Consider the following 23061-nt stretch of genomic DNA (forward strand, 5'->3'; position numbering starts at 1 on the left):
AACGCAGCTGCAGTGACAAAGACTCAGTCGGTGAATGTGCTATTTGTCTTCTGCCATGTCTGCAGCTCTAAGGTATCGACACAAAGAGGACTAAAGGGGAAATGGTATCGTCATCCTTTAATATTTAGTCGTTTCGCCTAACACGCTTGTTTGCTTTTTGCATTCCGAAGTATGGAGCCTTGCAGAACTCTTCACACGTTGTCACATTTACAAACACAGCCTTCAGTGTATTTCGCTGACATTTTTATGTGACGGAAAATTTTTAAGGAAAAAAACATATATATATATAAAAAAATACATGGTTGACACTCAACATAACTCTGACCTACAGAGTGGATTAAAAAGTCAGACGGTTCGACGTCCTCTTGTTACTGCCCCGCAGAAAGCCCTAACCGTTTCAGAGTGCAGTGCTGGTTTCTGGGTGTGATGTGAAGTATTGCAAATCAGAGCTGAGCAGATCCTCCAATAAAGGCGAGCGCAGTGGTTCTTCACATTCTTCCGGCCTTTTCTTTGATTTCCAGTAGCATTCCAAAAGTATTTATACCCCTCAGGCTAGTTTGCCGTTTCACATTGTATCACTTTACAGCCGCAAACGTTATTGGGATTTTGTGTAATAAACCGACATGAAATGCTGCCAAACTGTTAAGTGGGAGAAAAATATTACATTTTTTTTACAAATAAAAATCTCATGGATTATTCACCCTCCCCTCTAAAAGTCGATATTTTGTGGAAGTATTTCTTGCAGCTACATGTCTTTTGGAGTGTCTTTCTAACAACTTTGCGCAGCGGAGACTGAAATTTTTGCTCATATTGATTTAAAATCATCTCTGGACAGCTTTTTTTATTTTTTTTTATTATTATTATTATTCCCACATTTCCTCAATATGGTTTAGGTCTGGGCTTTGACTGAGCCGTTATAACGCAGAACACGCTTTCATCTAAACGAATCAATTGTAGCTCCAGTTAAATGTTTTAGGTTGTTTTCCGGCTGAAAGTTGAAGCCTCCTTCATCTTTTGTACACCTACTGCTGATTTTTCTTCCGTAGTTGGCCGACTTGTAAAGGTTGCGTAATTAATGAATTTTTTCCTGCATCTTCTCGGAAACTTTCACAACTGCTCAAGGGTTTTCTTTGAATGCCAGAGGAAAAATCAGTGTGTCAGAAATAGGCCAGTCACAATAACAAATTTTGCAAGACAATAAATTGTCCCAGAACTTATTGCAATAAACGATAATATTGTTGTTTTGAGACCATTTTCAAGTAATACAATAGTAATAATGGCACAATAATAAGGACACATTCTAAAAAATAAATAACCTTTAAATTATAATAATGTTTAAAGACTGGAACTGGAAGAAATTTTAAATGTCCAAAAGAAATAAAGAAAACAACAGAAACAACAAATAGAATTAATTAAACACCAAACTCATTAGCTTTATTCTTCAGTTTTTTGGTAAAAAGAGAAAGAAAAGAGAAAAACGACAAATCAAGCAAATGAAAATTGAGTTTCTTTTCATTTATCATGTGATTAATTGATTTATTCTTTACTGCGGCAGGCCTAGTCAGAAACTTTTGCGCGAACACTCTCACCTCCCGCTGAGTGAAATAACACCTGAGTTCGAGTGCGCAGGTAAGTGAGGCAATCGGCCAAGTCGGGCCAAGAGACGGCTGTTGATTCACGGGCATTAACATGTGCTGATTGCGCCCATAAAAAGAACGTCAGACCGCCGCACTTCAGACCTTAACCGTGGCCTGTGTGTGTCTTAAACGTCTCGGAGCCAGTCATGTCGGAATAGGAGCTGCGCATCAAAACCAATCACTTCATCAAGGTTGGTGCTGATGACAGGCCTCAGCTCGAATTGGAAAGTTGTTTAGAGAGAACAGCAGGACCACAGTGAGCGCGGGCTTAAATGTTACTGTGGAATTGAAGTCCTTGACTCAGAGGGAGGCAGCTGAGTAAACTTCTCTAAAGTACAAAGTTGATTGATTTTTTTTTTTTTTTTTTTCTGCCTCGCTTAGCAGCTTGCATGTTTAGCTATTCTGAAGATACACGAGACATGAGCGGCGCCTTGCAATGTACTTTTTAGATTGCACTCTTCACCATTACCAGAGATTCACGAGTAATCAGTGAGACATACAGGTGTTTGATGTAGGTCAGGGCTGGAAAACCGTGTGCGGTGTGTCGCATACGCCGGTGGCAGGGATGTGAGGGTTGCCATGCCAACCGAAACACATCTGCTCTATCTTTAGAAAACACAATGAGCTTGTGTTTCAGCGGGCAATCATCAAATTCAGACAAAGGCAGCACCGTACAAACAAACAAACAAACAAACAAAAAAAAGGTGATCAGGCACGTTTATTCACGGCTTGATTTGGATCTCACAAACAAAGGTCCGCATTGTTGGTTTGATTGTGTTGTTTGTTTTCCCACTTGAGGAAGTAATGCTAGTATCCACTACTAGCATACTGCATTTAAGGCTGAAGTATGTTTTTTTTATTTTTTTTATTTGATGTTGTCAACATCAAAGAGAAGATTAGCCCCGCTTTCACAGGAGACACTGATTCCTTTTAGCGTCTGTCCGTCCAGCTCTCCGATCTATATTCCTCAAAGGCACAAGGGCATCTGAGCCCAGGCAGTTTATTTTATATGAATACAATTTACCCGCTACAGAAATCCACTGCTCGCAGGTCAGAACAATGAATGAATTGACAGGGATGAAATTGAAAATTTTAGCCTGTTTTCTCCTTGAGTTTTCAAGATATGTTTTTATGAAAACTGCCAAAAACAAACAAAAATAAAAGTGCAAGTCAAAGAAAGGCGCATACAGATGTGCTACTGGGATTGTTCCATGTCACATGTTCTAATTCAAGTCAAATTATGCAAATATCTTTAACATATTTTATATATGATGTGCAAATAACTGCTGTGGTTTTATGCAAATATTTCCCATTGACACAATAATCCTGGTAAAACTTTAGCAACCCAGTATTAAGAGTAAAACCAATTTCTATTGTTTCATTCCTTTAGAGATGCTTGGTAATGTTTGATCAAGAAGCTGATGTTTTCAATTAAGTTTATTTTTCTATCATTTTACTTTTCCATACACAAGTCAAAGCTGCTCTATCAAAAGCGAGACGTCCTCGAAGAAATAAACATTAAATCTGTAATAGTCATGATTTAACTTTGGCAAATTCAAATAAATGTTCTTATTAATACCACAGACCAGGTAATTCCTGTGGTAGTCACCTCCAATGCCGAGGCAGTTTTCTGGATGGAGCACCATTGTCAGCCAGTCGGACAGACACCCAATCCATCTCGACTTATTACATCCTGTACACTACTAGCGGCAAACAAACACAACAGGCAAAATCAATTTGTTGCAGTGGTTTGTTGACATGGTGTGAAAAATAACTCTGCTATCCCATCTTCCTCCCAGTGAGGGTCTGGTCTTTATTCCGCCAGCGTGCAACAAGAAAGGGCCTTTATCAACCCATAAAGTGGGAAAAAAAATACTCCTATCTGTTTAGTAAAACGCTGACCAGGCAACAAAAGTTGAGGAAAAACAATAGAAACCTGATAAATAACACTTAGGAGTTTCCAGATGTTAAGATTTTAGCATTTAACGGATTGAGTTGCAGGGTCCAATGAGTCCAGGAGGGAAACCCAGACATCATCCTCCCCTACAGCATGTTCCGTTTCTGTGTTCCAGGTCCTGTTCCCAATAGTATCGGTCCAATTAGCTTCCAAATGAGGACGGCCCCCAGATATCCTGATCAGATGCACAAACCACTGTTGACTAACTTCCTTTTTGTTATGCAGCAATTCTATTCCAAGTTCACCCCCGGATGACAGATGTCATTGGCCCATCGCTAAGGCCGAGCTCAGTCACCCTCAAACGGAGATCTTGTTCTTTTCATCATGATCCATATTTTATGGCTGAAATTTAGAGCTTTTCATTTTGACCTCTGCTGTTTCTTAACAACAAAACAAGAGTGGAGGCCCCAAATGGTTTATTAATCTCCTGTTTGGTTCTTCCATTACTTGTGAGCAAGATGCTAAGATACAGGAATTCCTCTTCCTGAGGCAGAGACTGATCACTAATCTGCTCTGCATTTCATACTACATTCATTCACACACGCATTCACATGCTGAAGGTGGCAAGCAACTTAATAGTAGCCACAGCTGCCCTGGGACAGAGGCAAGGCTGACCACCAGCAGCAGGCAAGGCAGGTGACCAAGGACTCAGCCATAGAGACAGATGGAGCAGGGATTGAACTGACAACCCACTAATTGCGGGACAGACTATTACCACCAACGTCCTGTAATGTACTGGAAAGACTTTGAGTATTCCTTTGATCCTGGGGCTATGTCTTCTAGTAGGGTTTTCCAACGTAAAGTGAAGATCCAATTCCTGGCATCATATTCTGGCTCCAACTCTGATTCGGGTCTTAATACTGTCAGAGAAGAAATCTCCAACACTGACCTTTAAGGCAGAGGCAAAGGGAATTAGATGGTTTGCTTAGATATATTTCATTGGATTTAGCCATTAATGTGATGATGTATCATCTCAACCACCAATTTTCTTTGTCTGCTGGATCTGTCTCCAATATTCAGTGGAGCAAAAGGCTGATTCACTCTATATGGGTTGTTTCCTCCAGCATAAAAATGCCCAAGACAAAATCTTCAGACTACCAAACACTTCTTCTGATCAAACATATGCATAATTCCAGGAAGCAGAAATGCACCTTATTGGACACATTTTGTTCCATTTCACATTGAAATAAAGCAGAAAGACGTTGTGATAGACGGCTGCTTTGCACAAGGTGTATTCCGCCTCTTGCCTGATGACTTTTGGGATACGCTCTTGTTCCCAGAGCCTTGTGCAGGACAAAAGTGGTTAAGGAAACTGAATGAATAAGTAAGTAGGGAAAATCAAATAATGCAGTGTTTACATCTACATTTGCTTGTTTGGAGTTGTTGTATAGCCCGCTTCAAATACCACTGCCAATTCTTTGTTAGAGGAATGGCTTTATAACAGCAGCAGGAATTTGCATTGCTATTTGTGTGCGCTTTACACAAACAAAAAACGGTTGGCTGACTCAGAAATTGCTGACAAAGTGCAATGGCATGTTGTTGTTGTTTTGTTTTTGTTTTTTTGTTTTTTATTAAATAACTCTCCGGGATGCAATCGCCTGAGATTGTGAATCCAGAAAACCTGTTTTCTCAGCAGCAACATAATCTTATCAATTCCAATGAAAAGCGAGTTCATTGTAGAATATTTTACCACTAAAAAGTGTTTACACTGTGCATTCTGTGCAATATCTTCTCCTGTAATGCAGGCCTTTTCATTTTTTTGTGATTGTATCTTTGCATCAACTCTCAATTTCAGCAAAGACGAAGATTCTGCTTGTGCAGATGGGGCATGTTTGCTGACATCACCCAACTCATTATCGCCTGGCGCTGTGGAGGATAACGCAAACACACAATCTCTCTGTTGCAGCCTTTGTCGTTTCCAATCTTTCCCCTCTCCTCAAACTGAAAAAAGGCAAGTTTAAAGAAGTTCAGAATGAGTAAATGTCCAACTGAGCTTTGAGTCACAACTGCCCAGGGATAAGATCATGGTCGAGGTTGCTGTGCTGTGCATGAAGGCCTTTCGGGGGCCGGGGGAGAAAGGGTGGAGAGAGAGGCAGGGTGATACTGGGAAAAAGAGCTAGAGAAGGCAAGTGAAATTCTGTTCTCTCCTCAAAGCTTTACAAAAAAAAAAAAAAGCCAGGCGCTCTGTGTGGTCCTCTTGGAGAGATTTGATTATAAACGATGCTCCCACCTGGAGCCATCTTGGAATCCCTCGTTCTTGAGATCTTTACCTAATCCTCTGCGAGATTTGCCTCTGAAGTGACACGTCTCACGTGCTTTGCCCGTCATGCATTATGAATGACCAAACGGGGACATTTGTGTCCTAATTTTGCTTACAGCAGCATAACTGTCAACAACGTTGGAGCTAATTAAATGCTAATTGTCATCAGAGGGGAGTGAGATTGAGTCAGAAATCCAGTGTGGAAGTGCCCCATCATTTCATTTGGAAATCTTGCGTGCATTTACACCATCCCAAAGAGATTTTCAACCCCCCTCTACCTTTGCTGGCCTTCCTTTTTCTGTCTGCCTTTTCTTATTTTACCCTGCTTTCCTTCTGCCTTGTAACTCCCTTCCTTTCATCTCTCAGTTGCGTCGCTCTCCCCTCTCCGAAGATTCTACTGGTGGCATTGAGCAGCATTAAAGTCAGCAGACAGGTCTTCTTTGTAGCCGAGAGTGCTGTGTAGATCTCAGCTGCTGCCCCCTTCCCCCCCACACACACACCTCCTTTCCCCTACTCTCCAAGCCTCAGAAAACCTCTTCAGGACCCCCTCCATCCCCCTCCCACTGCTTCTTCCCCTTCCTTTTTCCAAGCGGAGAGAATAGGAGCTGACATCTCCAGAGAACCGAGAAAAAAAAAATCATTTAAAGCCCTTCCTCTCTGTCCGATTGCTGCTACAACGGAGAGGAGTGTCAGTAATGCAGCAGGAGAGACTGGGAGGTGTGTGTGTGTGTGTGTGGGGGGGTTGAGGCTGGCTGTAGTGAGCTGAGAGTTGTTAAGACTCACCTTCTGCTGCTCTTTGTACGTGTGGCTCCTCTGTGTACTCACGTTGGCGCCTTCTCAGGGTTACACAAAGCCGAAGTGGAGATACACAAATACTTCGTTAAAAGTGTGGGAGGAGAGGGATCTAGGAGTGACGCTTCCTGTTCATCTGCGAAGATCTGAGGGATGAGTAAGAACCCTTTCCCCCCCCTGCTGTTCCAAAAGAGTTGGGCCGAGTATCCGAGAACATCACACGTCAACTGCAGCGCTCTCTATCCCTTCACGTCTTCTCACTCCCCTCCTGCAAAGAGTGACTCTTTCTCGGGTCGCATCTCCACAGTCCCCCAGCTCGTCTGTGCGTAACACGACACAGATGACAATACAAGCTGTCTTTCCTCAAAACACAACATGTCAAGTACTGTACGTTCCCTGTCAATGAGGGGTGATGTGAGGAACTCTCTGGCTGAGCCCCCTGGCTGTATGTTGTATCATTGAGCTTGTTTTTGTCACAGTAGACATATTTTGTCTGGGTAATAGTGTTCCAAAGTGGGCAGATAGTGTTCTTTTGGCCAAATTGCATGAATTAAAGAAGTTTCTGTAGTCTTAACTTTGTTTACTGAACAAAGTAAACAGTAGATGATTTCTGAAATGCAAATGAAAAAATATGTTTGTAGTGCGTTCAGGAAACACTTTAGAACTTTTTCTAATCATACGTCATTGGTAGGGATGCCTTAAAAAAGTTATTTGCTTCTTTATTTAAAGCAAGAGCTTTGTCCGTATTCTCAACACAAAGTCAAGCTTGTTCCATGTCGGACTTGGACATTGTCAGGAGAAAACAATGTTCAGTTTGGGAACCTTAGGGTCTCATGTCTTCCATTTACAGATAAAGGGTTTCTGCTGGGATGTTCATGCAGCAGCCTTCACTGTGTACTGGATCAGTTTGCAGTTTAAAGCTTCCTTTACCCATGACGCTTATACATTCTTTGCGGAAAATAAACATGCAAAATTAGGCGGACACAAGTTTTGCAGCATTTTACGTTGACTCGTCCCCACTTTAGCCTTTATTCCGTTAGACTCCTGGGGCAGGATACAATACTACGCAGCATGTTCATGCTACCGTGAATCATTAAAGAGTCTGCTAGGAGGAGCTCTTCCATGTCCACCATTTTCCGTATGAATCTTTCCACATAGCTACAAATTTTTAGAGGTGTAGGGTGTGGAAAATTTGGTCTGTACGGATGCCACGTGGAGGGACACTGTTCCTGAAATTATGTCATTTGATTGTGCGACGCTGCACTGGTAGAAGGATTTCTCCATCCATGAGAGATGGTGCGTTCGCTTTGTACGTAGAAGTCGGGTTTTGAAAGACTCCTGTTAAAAAAAACAATACATTTAGAATTTCATTTGGCTATAGAGTTAGTTAGTTTCCTTTGTGTCTGGTAGAGCTTCAAAGTATGTAGGATATAGTGAAAGTTGCCATTCCTTCTCCGCAGTTTGTATCTCTTTAAACCAGTGGCAACCTGTGCTGAAAAATAATCGCTTTGTGAAGATGTTCCTTTGCTTGTTTCATCGATACAATTAAAAGAAAAATGTCATTAGCTTTTATGGCTACTATTATGAACACTGTTTTTGGTCATATTGCTAGAAGCACTCTCAACTCTGATGTGTTATCCTTCCTATATCAAAGCTCTAACTTTCAAGGTGCTTTGAATCCAAGATGACAGCATCAAGCGTAGGAGTGTCTTGGTAGTGTTTTCAGGAGTTGTGGTAGGATGGAGCAGCAGACAGATGCATCCGGGCCTCCTCTGCAGTACTGTTCGTGGTGATTGTGTCTTTCATGATGAAGACATAGCAGCACCAAAAGGATAAGCAGCGCCTTAAGATTGTAGAGTCTTACCCGCTCTACCCAATCTCGGATAGGCAGAAGATAGCCTGTGATTGGCTGGTCAATTAATATGTTCCAAATATTTGACTAATGGTCTGTATTGAAAACTAATGCCGTGAAGTAAAACACTTTTGTCTTATTGTTCTTTTGGAGTTTCTAATAAGGCAAAGTGGTCAAATGACGAGGCGTTTGACACCCACTATGTTTCAGTGCGTACCTACCTTTGGGACATTTTGTACCCACTTAGAGAACCAGTGATTTAAAGTAATTTTCTGTAATCAACATGGGCTATTACAAAAAATGTGGTTACATAACTCCATTAAATACCCTCCAGCAAGAAGGGGGTTCATATTTATTTTGGTTTGATCAAGGGTCATTATTTCACAGCTAGTCAAAAAGGGATCAGGACCACAATGGATGGTAATAGAGTGAGAAGTAAAATTAGTGCAAAATATAACACCATTAAAGTTGACTTAGATGGTATTTAAGCAGCTTAATGACAAATTATCCCCATAATTCATGGGAATAAGAAAAATTCACTCCTTAGCAAGAGTTTTAGGTCACAGATACAATACTGGTTTCTTAACCAGAATGAAATGGGAGTAGGAAGGAACTAAATGGCAATATGTGGGTACAAAATGGGGAACAAATTGGTGAAAGGTTGACCCAGAGCTCTTTCATGTAACATCATTTGTTTAAAGATATTCTCTGTCCGCTTTAAATTGAAAGTGCCAATAGTCAAGTTAAACATGGTTTCGTGTTTCTGGCCAGCTGTTTCCCGTCACTCACCTCCTATCCCAGCGCACTGGCACCAATAACCAACTCTGACAAACCTGTCAGCACTAAACCTTGCAGAAGCAGAGAGGCCAGAACCACAGTGGGCCTTGTTGTTGCAACGGCAGTACACACAGTAACATTGTGGTGTTTGACTTCTCATTTCCAGCGAATGGAGCGACTGCCCACGGGCTTAGACTTTATTATCTCGGCTGATGGTGACACTTTGCTGCCCGAGCTGCAGAAGCAAAGTCTGTCTGTGCTTCTGTGTCACTGTGATGCAATTCTTAAAGCGCCCTGGGTCATAAAGTTTTATTATTCCAACCAAATGTTGTAAGATGTGAGCCTAAGCTTGGTAGTTTTCAGTACCCTCTTTATGTCATTACATTATTTTTCTACCATATTCAGACATTTACATACACATAAAGCTTTGAATACTTAAACAGTGCATAGATATAGTATATGTATATAAAGCATGGTTTATGGTTTATGGCATGGTTGCTTAAAAATACAGCAGAAAACTGAACTGTATTTTATTGGGTATCTGAGAAATTGTCACAGTAAAATGATCCTAAACACGCAGCCAAAACTACAAATGAATAGTTTACATGATAATAATTAGATGAACACAAATCAAGTTATAAGACACTCTGGATTTTATCTGGCTGACCTGGAGTTAATTTTCATTCTCTAGATGTGAAGAGACACACCCTAAAAAAAAGACACTGCCTGGTATCCCAAAAACAAAACCCTATGAAATTCATCTGACGTGGTGGATGTAAAATAAAAGCCTAAAAGCGCTTCAACAGGATGTTAATATTTTCATAACGCACAACGGAAAGTAATTAGTGTGGACTCGATTGATCGTCCTCTGGCCAAATCTTGAAGAAAAACTAACAAATCCTTGTTGTAATCCCCAAACTTGATGATTTTCACAGTTCGTTGTTTGCACATATATCATAGCACAGCTCCGGCTGCCAAAGACAAAACCCCTCCACTTTTCTTTTGGCATGCTCTGTCCATTCTGTCTTTCGTTTCAGTGTTCCTGCCACTTCCATTACCCCTGCCTCTCGGTGCGTAAACCCATATAGTGCGGTAATGCTATAGCTTATTATAACGGGAGAAACAAACAGCGTAAATCATTCAAGACTGGCTGTTCTCTCCGCGCAGCTATTCTTCACGACACACTGCCCTTCATCAATCATATTCCGGTCTTTTCGTTCAGTTTAGCCGCTGAACGACGGGGATGCGCGGCCACAACATGTGAAGGAAACTTGCGGATAAATGCAAGCGCCACGCGTTTTCTGTCCACATTTCTGAAAGAACGTGCATAGTGCTGCAGACATTCCTTTAAAGATTTGCTGCTGGAGGCTGATTGAACATAATGCCGGAGAGAAAATACGAGGGCAAACGATCCCAATCATCAGTTCTTTGCTCTCCTTTTCCCAGAGGGGAGAGGCAACAGTTGGAGATGCGAATTATGAATTGATAAAAGCTTGCAAAATGGAGATAAATCCCAGCGATTACACAGCTCCGGATCTCACAATTTGATTCCTCTGTCAATGAATCTTCATTGGACTCATGTGAAGGACAGCATGCCTAATAATCCCCCATGTATGAAGCATGGCGAAGGGAAGGGTTGTAATGACAAAGTCCTTTTGAAAAATGATTGAGGAGGCAATTACATTTTGAATCTCACTATCTGGATGTATTTCTGTCCAAGACTTACTCTGTTTTTTGGGTTTTTTTCTACTCCCCCCCAGTCTCTGATGGCAGGAAATTTGACCACATCAAACCATGTTTGTCTTCTTTTTTGCATCCCCTGGGGTGCAAGCTGCAGAAAACCCAAGCGATAACAAGAGGAAAAACATAAAAGCACACAAACAACACACAAAACCAGCAAGGAGGAAGGAGGGGAAGGTTGTGCGCTTGAGGATGTGAGAGATGCAGTACAAACCTTGTGGATGTCTGTCTAATGGCTTCAAGATGTCGTTTGTGCATAGACGATGAGTTTGGCTTTACCTAGAGGGCAGCTCAAGGCAATGGTGATTCTTTAAAGACTGGCAAGCCCTTCCTGCTACACCATATCTAAACTCACCATCTACTTTACTAGATACACCTTCTAATACAACTCTTTTACCCTTAGAACAGCTTTCGTTCTTGCCAGTATGAGCATTTCCTCCAAGATTTGGTCCATATTCCCATGATGGCACTGTGAGAGCAACTTCTTTATTAAAATGTACACAAAAATGGTGTGGCGTCAAATTTTTGTGGTTTTAGGACACGAGCCACATTGTTAGACTCTCGCGTTTGCTTTGTTTTTGTTTACCCAGAATAAACTGCGCTTTAGACCGCTTCCTGGTTTTGGAGCGGTATCCAGTCCGCTTGCGTTCACATATGCATTTGATCCGCACCAGAGTTCACTTTACCTGAACTGAAACCTAGTACTTTAAGGGGGACCTGAGTTTGGATTTTTCGTCCACATCAGAGTTCGATCGAGCATCTACACCTACCCTAAAACGGCTGGTGCGAATGCACCCTAATTGTAAGGATTTCTTTTTTTCTGTGTTTTCATTTAGGTTTCTGTGTCTATTGAGTCTCCGTGTTGTCCTGTCTACCCCTTGTTTGTTCCCAGCTGTGTCCCGTTTCCCTGATTACCCTCTGTGTATTTAATCATGACACTAATTCTCTTATGTCTGAGGAAAACCAAAAATCACCTTTTGGGATTAAGTTTTCACAAAACTGCTTTTCAGTGACAGTCAATATTTCTTTAAAACAGTCCTTTTCAACAGAGCTTCCAGTCAAATAATCTTAATGGTAAATAACATTCTTGGTGTGTATTCTGCAAATAGCACTGGAGAACACCTGCTCCCCATTGCTGGACATGCAAATCTGCAATAGAGAACTTATTAGGGTTGCAACTGACAGGTGCCTTTTGAGGACCCAGGCCTCCCCAAGACAGATTGGTGCCCTGGGCAGTGAGCTATATGTCAAAATTTGCCAAAGGCTGAATGAGTTTTGCCTGTACTTTTTCAATTTTCAAAACTTCTACATGCATATATGTGAGTAAAACACTAAACAGACAGCTGCTAAAACCCTGACGGATGAACACACGCGTGTTTAGATTGTCTGCCTTTGCAGTGTGGAGTTTAATGAGTTAACAACCATTTCTTTTACAGTAGGACAGGCAGCCCCAGTCTTTTCATGTAAGTCTGCTACATCTAAACAGAGGCTTTTATCACAGCGTGGCGCTGAAGTCTGACTACAACCAATTACCCAGTTATAACACAACTGCATCATGGCAGCTGCTCTGCTTCCTTTTTGTGTTTTTTCTTCTACTCCTCTCTGCTCCCGTTACAGGGTAGCATCCTAACCTTGCGATGTTGAAACGCTTAGAGGATAGAGACTGAGTGAGTGCACAATACATTAAACAACGAATGTGAAACATGTTCATCAAGGTGAGAGCTGACATCTTGTTTTGTTCTCCCAATTTTATTTTATTTTTTTAGATTTTTGCTGGTTAAGCTCATTGGAAGCAGTGACCTTCTGGATTTATTTTTCCTGCATAAATGTTGTTTTTTCTTCTTCAGTTTTCATCCGGTTTGGTTGATGTCATGTTGTGGCCTGAAGGACATATCTGTCCAAAGACAGGTGTCCTGACCTTCTGCCTGCGCTGCCACGCCTCGGGGGACCTGTGTGAAATAGAGGCTGCGGCTTTGACCCACTCTCTCATCCACTGTTTGCCTTTAAACCGAGTCATGCTGCAGATGCAATGAATCATAACACGAGGAGCTGGGGCGAGGAGGAAGTAATGCATTTATGCATTTAGCTGTAGTTTAAAAACAACCTCAGTGTTTTGTTTTGTTTTTGTTTGTTTTTTTTGGGAATATTTTATCTTGTAATTTCCTTCTAGGTCCAAAACAGAATGTAAAATCTCTCTCTGTGTTGGCCAGTTTGCTTCAAATCTTCTTCTCTCAAATAAATAGAGCATCTCCAGCGCTACGGCAGCATTTCAGATGGCCACTCTTTTGTACCCAATGGCCACAGCACAGTTGCATTATTCAAAGACGCAGATGAAAGCCGCTTCTGATTCACCAAAAATATACAGCCTTTGCGGTACTATGATTAGATTGTAGATTTAATTCCTTTTGATGATACAGTTCTAGCTGCTGGCTTCTCACCAGGCCTCTTAGCTACAATGCCGACATTGAATCAGTCGTTCCTGCTGCTCCGTGCTACGAAATCTCTGTTTTGCCAGCGTTGATCGCGTTAATTCTCGTCTGAAATCATTCCATATTCCGTGCCAACTGTGACAAAGATTATTTTTTATAACTGCCTTTACTCTTGCTTTCAGAAATCAATCTATGAGCTGGAGCAATCTCAAAACGTTTTATTAAAGCCTTTGTTGCACTCTTAGCCAAGGAAATTAAGATAAAACACTGCGCCACACAGTGTGCTTTCACCAAAATTATCACCACGTACTATGTTGGTATTTGAGCCGGGATTATAAAAGGGAATATTGATTCCAAAGAGCCTTGAGGACTAGCTGGAAGAGGAAAAGTTGAGCTTCGGTTTTCAATTTTACAATCATATTTTATGTAACGGATTGATGTGAAATGACAAGATTTAATGAGGTAAAAAGAAAATGCATGAATTATGTGATATTTTGTGATAAATGAATAAATATCCAAAAATGTGTTCCTTGTTCGCACTAATAAAAGAAAACATCTCCAGAGCAAGACGCATTAAACATTGAAAAACTAAAAGCAAGATCTTAAAATCAGTTTCCAGGTGTGCCATAATCCCCCTTTTCCTTTTCAAATTAGGGATTGGACCAATTTCCATGAAATGTTTAAAGATAGTTTTATTGTGTTTTAGCCTAACTCTAGCTTTTAGACCATTTGGCACCATCCCTGATCTTCCTGCTGTGTTTCTTGCTCTTCATGACGCCGTTTGGTCCCTACTGTTCTCTGACAAACCTCAGAAGTCTTCACAGAACATCTGTGGTTATAATGAGCTGAAGCTGCACCCACGTTGACTCTGTCAGCTAATTATGTGACTTCTGAAGGCAATTGATTGCTCTGGATTTTAATTTCATTTATTTACTAGATAAAACTAAGCTACATATAAATGCAAGCTACACAAAATGTGTCGTTTTCGTTGGATTTGGTCTGTTGTTGCATAAGAGGGTTTTGATGTGTGTTGTGAAGGATCTCCATTAGCCAGGCTTTGCACCCAGCTACTCTTCCTGGATTCCCATCATTAAGAGCATACATCATACAGTAGAAATCACTGAAATATGTGACAGATTTGAAATGCGTAGTAATAACAATCAATTATAGTTCATGCAAATATTGATAAATTTGGAAAATATTCAATAATTAACCATTTCGGTTTTAAGTACGTTGCTCCTAAAAACTCCTTCGGGTTTTTTTTTTTTTAGTTTTCAGCTCTGATGGGAGTTCATGGTAAAGCCTTCTGCTCTTTCATTGCTCTGTAAGCAAAAAGTGAATTTGAGACAATAATTTTTTTTTTTTTTTTTTTTGCCTAAGGAATTTGAAAATGTCTTTTAACTGGATTTGTGGTGACATATACATATAAATTTAAATTGTACTTTAACTGAGAAAAAGAAGAAGATTTTTAATTTTTAAATGTAGTAGTAGAATAGTAAGGAGGCTATAGGAATTTAGCCAGTCAAAACCTGAGAGCAAAATATTTATATTAATCCTGTAAGAACAATTTGCTCAGTGGGAGGCTTTTTTCTTCATCATTGGATGTTTATCAAAGTCTTTTCATATTTGCCCAAATTATCTGACTGTATTCAAAATGACAAATTCCAGAGTATAAATAGTCTTTGCGAGTTGCAGTAGTTCAGAGAGTTGCTGCGCTAACGTCCAAATTATGCCAGCAAAATCAACGCCGGAATTAGGCGTCCCACAAATCATTGGTGCTGACACCATCTACACCCGGAGTGGCAGAGCCCGCACGTTTCAGCGAGGTTGTTCGTCAGCGACTCTTGACCTCGCTTGTTTAGCCAGGCTGCCACACCGGCAGCGTTGCACACTATGTGCCGTTCCCTTTTGAATCTTGATGCGGATGTCAGCGACGGCGCCTTATGCTGGTGTGTTTTTAGGCAAAAGCTGCACAAATTGATATGCAGCGTATTTCCTTCCGGAGCGGTCTGGGCCCTGGCAGGTGGTTAGTGGAAAGGCGCTACATCCCGGGGATCTCGGGTTCTCCGCCTTCTCTTTGCACTTGTGCCGATAATCACCCGCTTGCGTGACGGCGCATGAGGAGGCTCCGTCGATAAGCACGCGTGTTTGCACATATTCCTACTCGAGTGTCATGATGTACATTTGTGCCTCCGTCACCCCGCCTGTTTGCGCGTGTGTGCCTGTGTGTATGTTTCATGGGGAACATTGTCTTCTTGAAACACTAAGCAAATCTCCTCAATGTGATAATTGGCTCCCCGGGGTGCTTGTATCTTTGCTGCTCATCATCGTTATCTCCTGAAGAAAATAACAAAAGTGTTTGGGTGATGAGATAAGCGAAGTTTGCGCAGATGTCTGGGAAATGCATCCCAACTCGGGCTCAACTCTGGCTTGGGAGGAAAAACATGGAGGCAACACGGTGGGGCCAGCTCTTGTCTTCAGTGGGGCCAGCTCTTCAGGTCTGCTGAATGCTGTCTGCTGCCATCAGGGTGCTTGTATTCTGACACTTAAGGTCGATGAATGTTTTACAGGATCCAGAGCAGATTTCTAGGGCTGGTTTTATACCCCAATCCACTGTAGGAGATGGTGGTACTCCCATTTTAAACTCCTTTTTACTGTTCATATGTTTGGAAATGACATTGTTTAAATAGAGTGAGTAATTTTGAAAATTATTAGTGTTTTTACAGATTGTGCTCTTAATATTACTTAATTAAATGAAGGATGAACCTGGAATAAAACTCTTAAGATCAGATGCAGTCTTTGTCTAGGCATGCAAGCCCAGCTACAATGTATTTTCTAAGACACAAATTGAAACAACAGGTTTACGGGAATGGTGCATCAATAAGGGATTTCAAGAGAGTATGTGTTATGTCTACAGTGTTGAGTTTCATCCCATACGTCCTTTGCTTTAGCCTGGTAAAAACCAGCCCCTTCTTCTACGCTTTGCTTCATATAAAAGTTCTGGACCCTCCGCTATTGAGAAACGATTTATTTCCAGAGGTGTGGACTCTTGAAGTTTTAAACAATTGGATGTGGTTTTACCCAATTGCTAATGTTTGGCTGTAACTTGTTCAATACCCGTGTTCAATTGTGAAGGAAGCTATGTTGTGATGCTCACTTCAATGGAGTCGGCTTGAAAATTAGACTTTTGCTGAACCTGGTGGGGAGTAAGAGCAGAACGTCTTTGCCTGTAGTACAATGCCTTAGACATTTCTCTTGTTCTGATTTTATTTACTTGATATTTGGAAGAGTGGCCAACACAGACAGATCCTTAAATGTGTCCACATTTGAGGACACATTCTGTGACATTCGAGTGTCCTCAAATGTGGAAATTTGCCTGAACAAATAACCTTAACTTCCTCTGATGCCATTGCCAAACCTCAGCAACAGGGACACTGCAAGAATTATGTAGGAAGGCAATGGCCACAAACGACACGCAATAACTTAAGTAGTAATTTATGGATGACCACAGATGAGTGAGTAAGACGAAGTAGATGTGCTACGGCGTGACCAAACTGTTTGTGAAAAAAATTCCCAACTGGAGATGTTGCAGCATTTACTAAAGTAAATCCAGGGACATTGTTCTCTTTGAAGGAAAAATGAAGAGCAGCCATCAGTTTACAATAATTAGTTATAAGCAGCTGTTTGACGCTTGGAATGCTTTACTGGTTTGGATATTTTTACTGTGCCACATAGACGACAGAAGTTGGTGGTTTGCGGTGCTGACACCTGAGCTGTGTGAAAAGAAGACCATTTTTTTAATGCTTGAAGGCAAATAGAGATGCTCATCCCGACAACAGTGCCTCTCCTGCATCCCTAGACTTTCCCGTCCATATGTTCTCCCAGTCTCCTGGGTATAACGGACCATGGAGCAGATTGTTGGCCGCTTCATAGGGGAAACAGAGCGACAGCTGGGCACCCATCACACGGCCAAACAGATGTTCAGGTGACTCGGAGAGGAAGCGAATGGTAATGGCGGTGGGTGGGAGGTGATGCGGAAGACGGAGAGTGTTGATGGAGGCAGAAAAAAATGAATTAATACACCGATGGAAGGACTCGGAGGCTTCATTAGCAATCCCCCGTCAGCCTGCAAGGTGGGCCAAATGCTTTCCACCCTCCCACGGCCTAAGACGTCGGTTTTGCCTCGCACGCGGATTCAGCGCTCTATCTTCTCTAAGGTCTAATGCCTTTGATCTCTTGATTATTTCTTTGCCTAAACGTGAAGTGGATGGCTGAGCGGCGCATTGATTCAGCGCCTTAATTCTGACCCACCTTAGGGAACATTCAGAAGCTGAAACGGAATCCGACCCTGCAACCAGGCAGTGAAATGTTACCAGGCTGTGGCAAAAAATAAAAATGGAAATGCTCGAGTGGTTTTCACAGCCCCCGTGGCTTCGGGCCAGGTTTGATTAAGTCAGAGGCGCCCATCTGACACACATCTACATGATGCAAAAGCTAGATTTTTGGCAAAGTCTTCCCTCCCTACTGTTAGTCAGACCCATTTATCAAATTAAGCTCAATGAAAGTTGTTTGAAAGCTCTGTTCCAAGACCTCCTGCACAAGCCCTTCTCTATTTTCCTCTGCCAAGCTCTGTTCTTTGGTTACAGGTCTCATATATAATACATGAGGATTGGGAGACTTATCCCATTCGGTCCATACTGGCTCCTATTCCCAAGAAAGGGGCTAAATTTAAGAGCTGGCGAGGCAGGAGTTTGATTCAGTGGAGATGCTGACTTCTGCCTAAAATTGTGGCAGTGGTTCAACAAAGTCCTGAAACAGAAATGAACACACTTGCATTTAATACTTCTATAGACTTAACCCTCTTTATTCATTGTTAGTTGATTTAAAAAGCCTTAACAATGTTTTGTAAATTAAAAAAAAATCTCTTTTTTTTCTTGTCCTTTGCTATAATAGCTGGCACCACCTACATCTTTGGCAAAGGAGGAGGCCTGATCACCTACACTTGGCCCAACAACGAGAGGCCGAGCACGCGGACGGACCGGCTGGCGGTGGGCTTCAGCACCACCATCAAGGATGCCATCCTTGTTCGCATCGACAGTGCCCCACGCCTGGGTGACTACATCATGCTCCACATTGTATGTATTATTTTTATCTTTTTTACATTGTGCGGGTTTTTTTATGTTTGTGCTATCTGTGAGCGTTTATGCAATATTTATATTAGCCAATAGGGGGGATTTCTAAAGCAAATTGGTTGCAAGGAATTAACCTTTTTGCAACCAGGGTTATGAAATTAAATGAATCCATTTAATTTCATAACTTAAGGCCCGTCATGATTGGACCAAAGTCGAATTGTCGAGGTGCGGTCACATGGTTTTTCGATCTTTGTTTGTGCCCAAACCTTTCGCGGTGCACAAGACACATTGAGGCGAAGCCCCTCTGGCAAGAGCATACATCAAGGCGTTTTGTCGTATGTGTGCTTTACAGCAGTACAGTAAACACGGCGATCATGACAGAAAGGAACAACTATTATGAGTTTACAAGAAGTTCAAAGGAGGAAATAGAAGTGGAAAATCCTGTTTTTTTTCCATGGTATCAGATAATAGGAATGGAAAGCCTCTGGGAGACGTTCTCCGGCTGCATTGGATCAGAACCGAGCATGAAGGGTTTAATGTTTCAGTATGTTTTTCCTCACAGGCTTGAACAACTGCTCCTCAAAACTAACCATCCTTCTCTATGGCTGAAAAACCGACATCAGGAAGTTGAGTGTTTGGGGTTGATTTCCACAAAAACAAACACCCACAAAATTCAGACCAATCACACAACAGCTTCTCAGGAAGACCGGGGCAAAAAGTTAATCAGGGGAGTTTTAGGGGAGTTTTAGGGGCTGACGACATGAGGCTGAGAACAAAATGATGCGACTTTAATCACACAATTGCGACAATGAGTACCAATTTTGGCAGTTTGGTTCGACCTTACAGAGGCCTTTATTTAATGTGGAGGAACTGGTTTATATGATAATGGCACAAACCAACACTACCCAACACAACAGAAACGTTTAAAAGGATTTTTCAAGATATGACTCTGTTGGTGGGTGGCTGAATTATGATTTATGTAATGTGTTCCTCCACATTATATAAATCAATCTGTTTTGCAAGTTGGTGGCAGCATAGTTTGAAAGTTACAAAAACGTAAAGACCACACTAAGCACACAGGTTTCACAGCACAAATCAAGTACCACTGAGTTCAATTCAGGTATTGTTGAAGACGGGTAGCATTTTGAAGAGCTACCTTCTATGAATCATCATTTAACATCTTAAATAAAAGCATCACAAACACATTACTTTACACAAACCATCACAAGCACAGATTTTTAGGGATGATCCACTCGGATGTGTTGGCAAACCACAACATGTGGTGGAAAATTAATACACATCTTGCTGTGAAAAGGTTGACAGATTTGATACACTTAGGAATCCAAAGTTGAAGTGTTATAATGTAGCAAAATGTAAAAAAAAAAAAAAAAGTCTGTTCAAGACACCGTATGTCGCGCACAGATATTCAAACCAAGTCGAATTTAACAAACAGAGTAGCATAATTTAAATTCTCATGGCAGGCCTCAGGGCAAACACAGCCTGTGTTTCTCAAACTGATTTATGATTAAAATGCTAAGAGAAAGTAAAGTACTGTACTCTCTCACCACCACCCTTTCCATATAATCCCACCTCTCCAGCACATTCAAACCAACTCTCAGCATGAATAATAAATGCGGCTCTCCATATATATGGACTCTTCTACCTCACGTTGGAGAAACTCGACGGAAAACTCGCGAAGGAGTTCACGGCCGGCAGACCGGGCGAACCAGGCACAGCATCTTAATAACCTCTCGTCACGACCTTGCGTGTCGACTCACGCACGTAAGCATCAACTATTAGCATAACAATCAACTCTAGCCGGGGCGTCAAATCGCTGCGGTGGCGGTACAACGGGGTGGTGTTTGCTGGCGACGGAGGAAAGTCGCTGCTGACGGAAAAAAGATGATGTGATGACGCGGCGGGGTTGGGGTGCTACAGTTGCTAAAGCAGATTGAAAGTCTTTTTTTTTTTTTTCTTAAAGAGCACCCCGCGTCTCCTGAGTGCTAGCCATGTGGCTCAGAAAAGCAGCCATCTGCTCTGCAGAGATGAGGGCCAACAGCAAGAAAGTTCTGAGCCTGCTTAGCAGTACAGAACAGAAAGGGGGGGAAGAAGTGTATGTATGCGTGTGGGCTTGCATGTATGATCGGGTGGAAAAAGGAAGTGAAGTGAAGTGGCGTGGATGTAGGGAGAGCGATAAAGATGTGCAGTAAATTGTGTGGGTGATGTGGGAAAACGCCTCTCTATGTGGTTCTAACCAAACGGATAATTGGAGTAACCTCTTAAGGAAGTGAAATGAATGCATTTTTAATCCCGCATTTGAGATGGTATAGCAGAGCTAGCCAAGCATGATATCTCCTGTAAATTGGCTTCAATTCGTTAGATATGGAACGTCTTCATTCACCCACTCTAGTAAATGTATTAATAGCAAAGAGGCATATGGTGATTTCACAAAATAGGCGTGAACTTGGCTCCTTTTTGCAGTGTGAGCAGTGTTATACTGCTGATATTTTTAAATGATTTATTTATTGACATCCAAGGGTGGTTAAACACAGACGGGGGTTTTGATTTAATTTCAGCAATGATTGTTGAGTAAAGTGGCCAAACCAAGGTACTGTATGCTTTCTTTGTTCTGCAATTGCGCTTGGGCAGAAATTAAATGAGGGAGGCTAATTTTTTTTATTTTTTTATTTATTTTTTTTACACTGGTATTAAGTTGCATTAAACCTTGACTGAATATTTAGCTTTGAATATTTTAGAGGAAAATCCTCTCTACCTCCTTCCATTTCTGCTAAAACACAGGGAGGAGGAAGTGTTGGCACCGTACGTGAACGATGTAACTCACTTCTAAAACATTTTTACCGGTATATATACAGAGATGCTTTACAATTAGACTATAATAAACTGCAATGTTGTAATCATTTCTAATGGCACACATTTGGTCCTCGCTCTCGGCGGGGTCCGCTTCGTAATGAATCCGAAGCGAAAGGTTAAAGGCATTACGCCTGTCGATGGAGGACGTACGTCCAACCAAAGGTCTCGTCATGCTCTGGGCTATCACCTTAACGGTTACAATTATTGGGTCGTTGTCGGAGCATCAGCGCACAGCGGCGGCACTGTAACGTCTTTGATAGCTGAGTATATGGCAGGGAAATGTCAACAGAAAAAGAAAAACACCTTAAGCAGATTTGTAGATAACAGTGGATTATCAGGGCATACACGGCACTTTGTTTAACATGCAAAGCCCTTAGCTGTGAGGAAAAGGGAAACAGAATTCCGAGGGATGAGCTAATCACAGACTCTCTCTCCAGCCTCGCTCTCTCTTTTGCTTCCCTCATTATCTCTTCCCCGTGATTAGCTTACAGCTTGTTTGGCAATCACAAATTAAAATGCTGATTGTAGTGTTTACATTTTAACTGCTAAGAACAACTGCACGCTTGGGTTGAAATCGCGGGGGCAATTTGCGAAGGTGAGCGGGACATTCTGCCCCTGCTGGCATCTCATTTGCGAGTTCAGTTGATCTGAATGTGGAGCGTGCAACGGATAAAGAACTTTGTCAGCTTCTAAGGGGGGCAAAAAAAAAGCTGCCCTGAAGAAAATGCAAAGATGAAACCCTGAACAATGTTTTTGCTTAAGATCTTCTAAAATGTGTTTTCTCTCTGAGACCACTTACGCTTTCATTTTGTGATGCCTCGCTACCCAGGGCGCCATTCCATCAGAGTACGGCATGAGCACTTGGGGAAAAAAAGACTTAACTTGCAAACAAAATTAAATTTATGAGACATGAGCTCCAGACCATGTCTAAGTCAAGTCTTGAATCTTTAGGGTCCAAATCTAAGTGAAATTTGAGTGTTTCTGCATCCTAAGTGAGACTCAAGACAAAACTAATGTCCCTTTTCCTCGAGGGCTGGTCTCCTGCAACTTTTAGATGTATCTCCACTTCAACACACCTGAGTCAAATAATGAGGTCATTATCAGGACTCTAGAGAACTTGATTGCACTTAGGAGGTGCTTCAGCTCTTGGATTCAAGTGTATTGGATCAGGGAGATATCTAAGAGCTGTAGCGCCTACTCATTGTGGCTCAACTCAGCTTTCCAAGGATTTTCTATGATTACTTGGTACCAGCCCAATATTTAGGACTGGTACCTTTGTTGGGGCTCCAAGTCTGCAAGAGAGAGCTGTCTGCAAGTCTGAAAATGTAACTTCAGCCTGACTGAACTTCAGTAACTTTAGTAGACTGTCTATCACCGACTGCCTAAGGTTGGAGTCACTAATTGCATCACAGAAGTGACTCCCTCACAATAATCCGACCCACCATTTAAAGGACAACGTGCAGATTGTTTAAAATAGCTTCCATGTCCTCCATGGTTGTTTGTGTAGAGCATTTGTCACGTTGTGCTGCATTCCGGACTCTAGAATTGCCCAACTTTTATGAAGACCATCTGAATCACGCTGTCGAGGTGAAAATGGCCAATAAGAGTCGAGTC

At 41.7% G+C, this 23061-nt stretch overlaps 1 protein-coding gene across 13 annotated transcripts in view; it reads left to right on the plus strand.

Annotated features, from left to right (window-relative positions):
* The window catches only part of nrxn3b (neurexin 3b), a 533834-nt gene that overhangs the window by 416207 nt on the left and 94566 nt on the right, over positions 1-23061 (plus strand). For all 13 annotated transcript variants that reach the window (XM_044106666.1, XM_044106675.1, XM_044106665.1 and 10 more), the window contains one exon: positions 18398-18579. In XM_044106666.1, coding sequence (XP_043962601.1) covers positions 18398-18579 — 182 coding nt within the window. The remainder of the gene's footprint in view (positions 1-18397; positions 18580-23061) is intronic.

Source organism: Gambusia affinis, linkage group LG22 (genome assembly GCF_019740435.1).
Source record: "Gambusia affinis linkage group LG22, SWU_Gaff_1.0, whole genome shotgun sequence".
Taxonomy (NCBI): Eukaryota; Metazoa; Chordata; class Actinopteri; order Cyprinodontiformes; family Poeciliidae; genus Gambusia; species Gambusia affinis.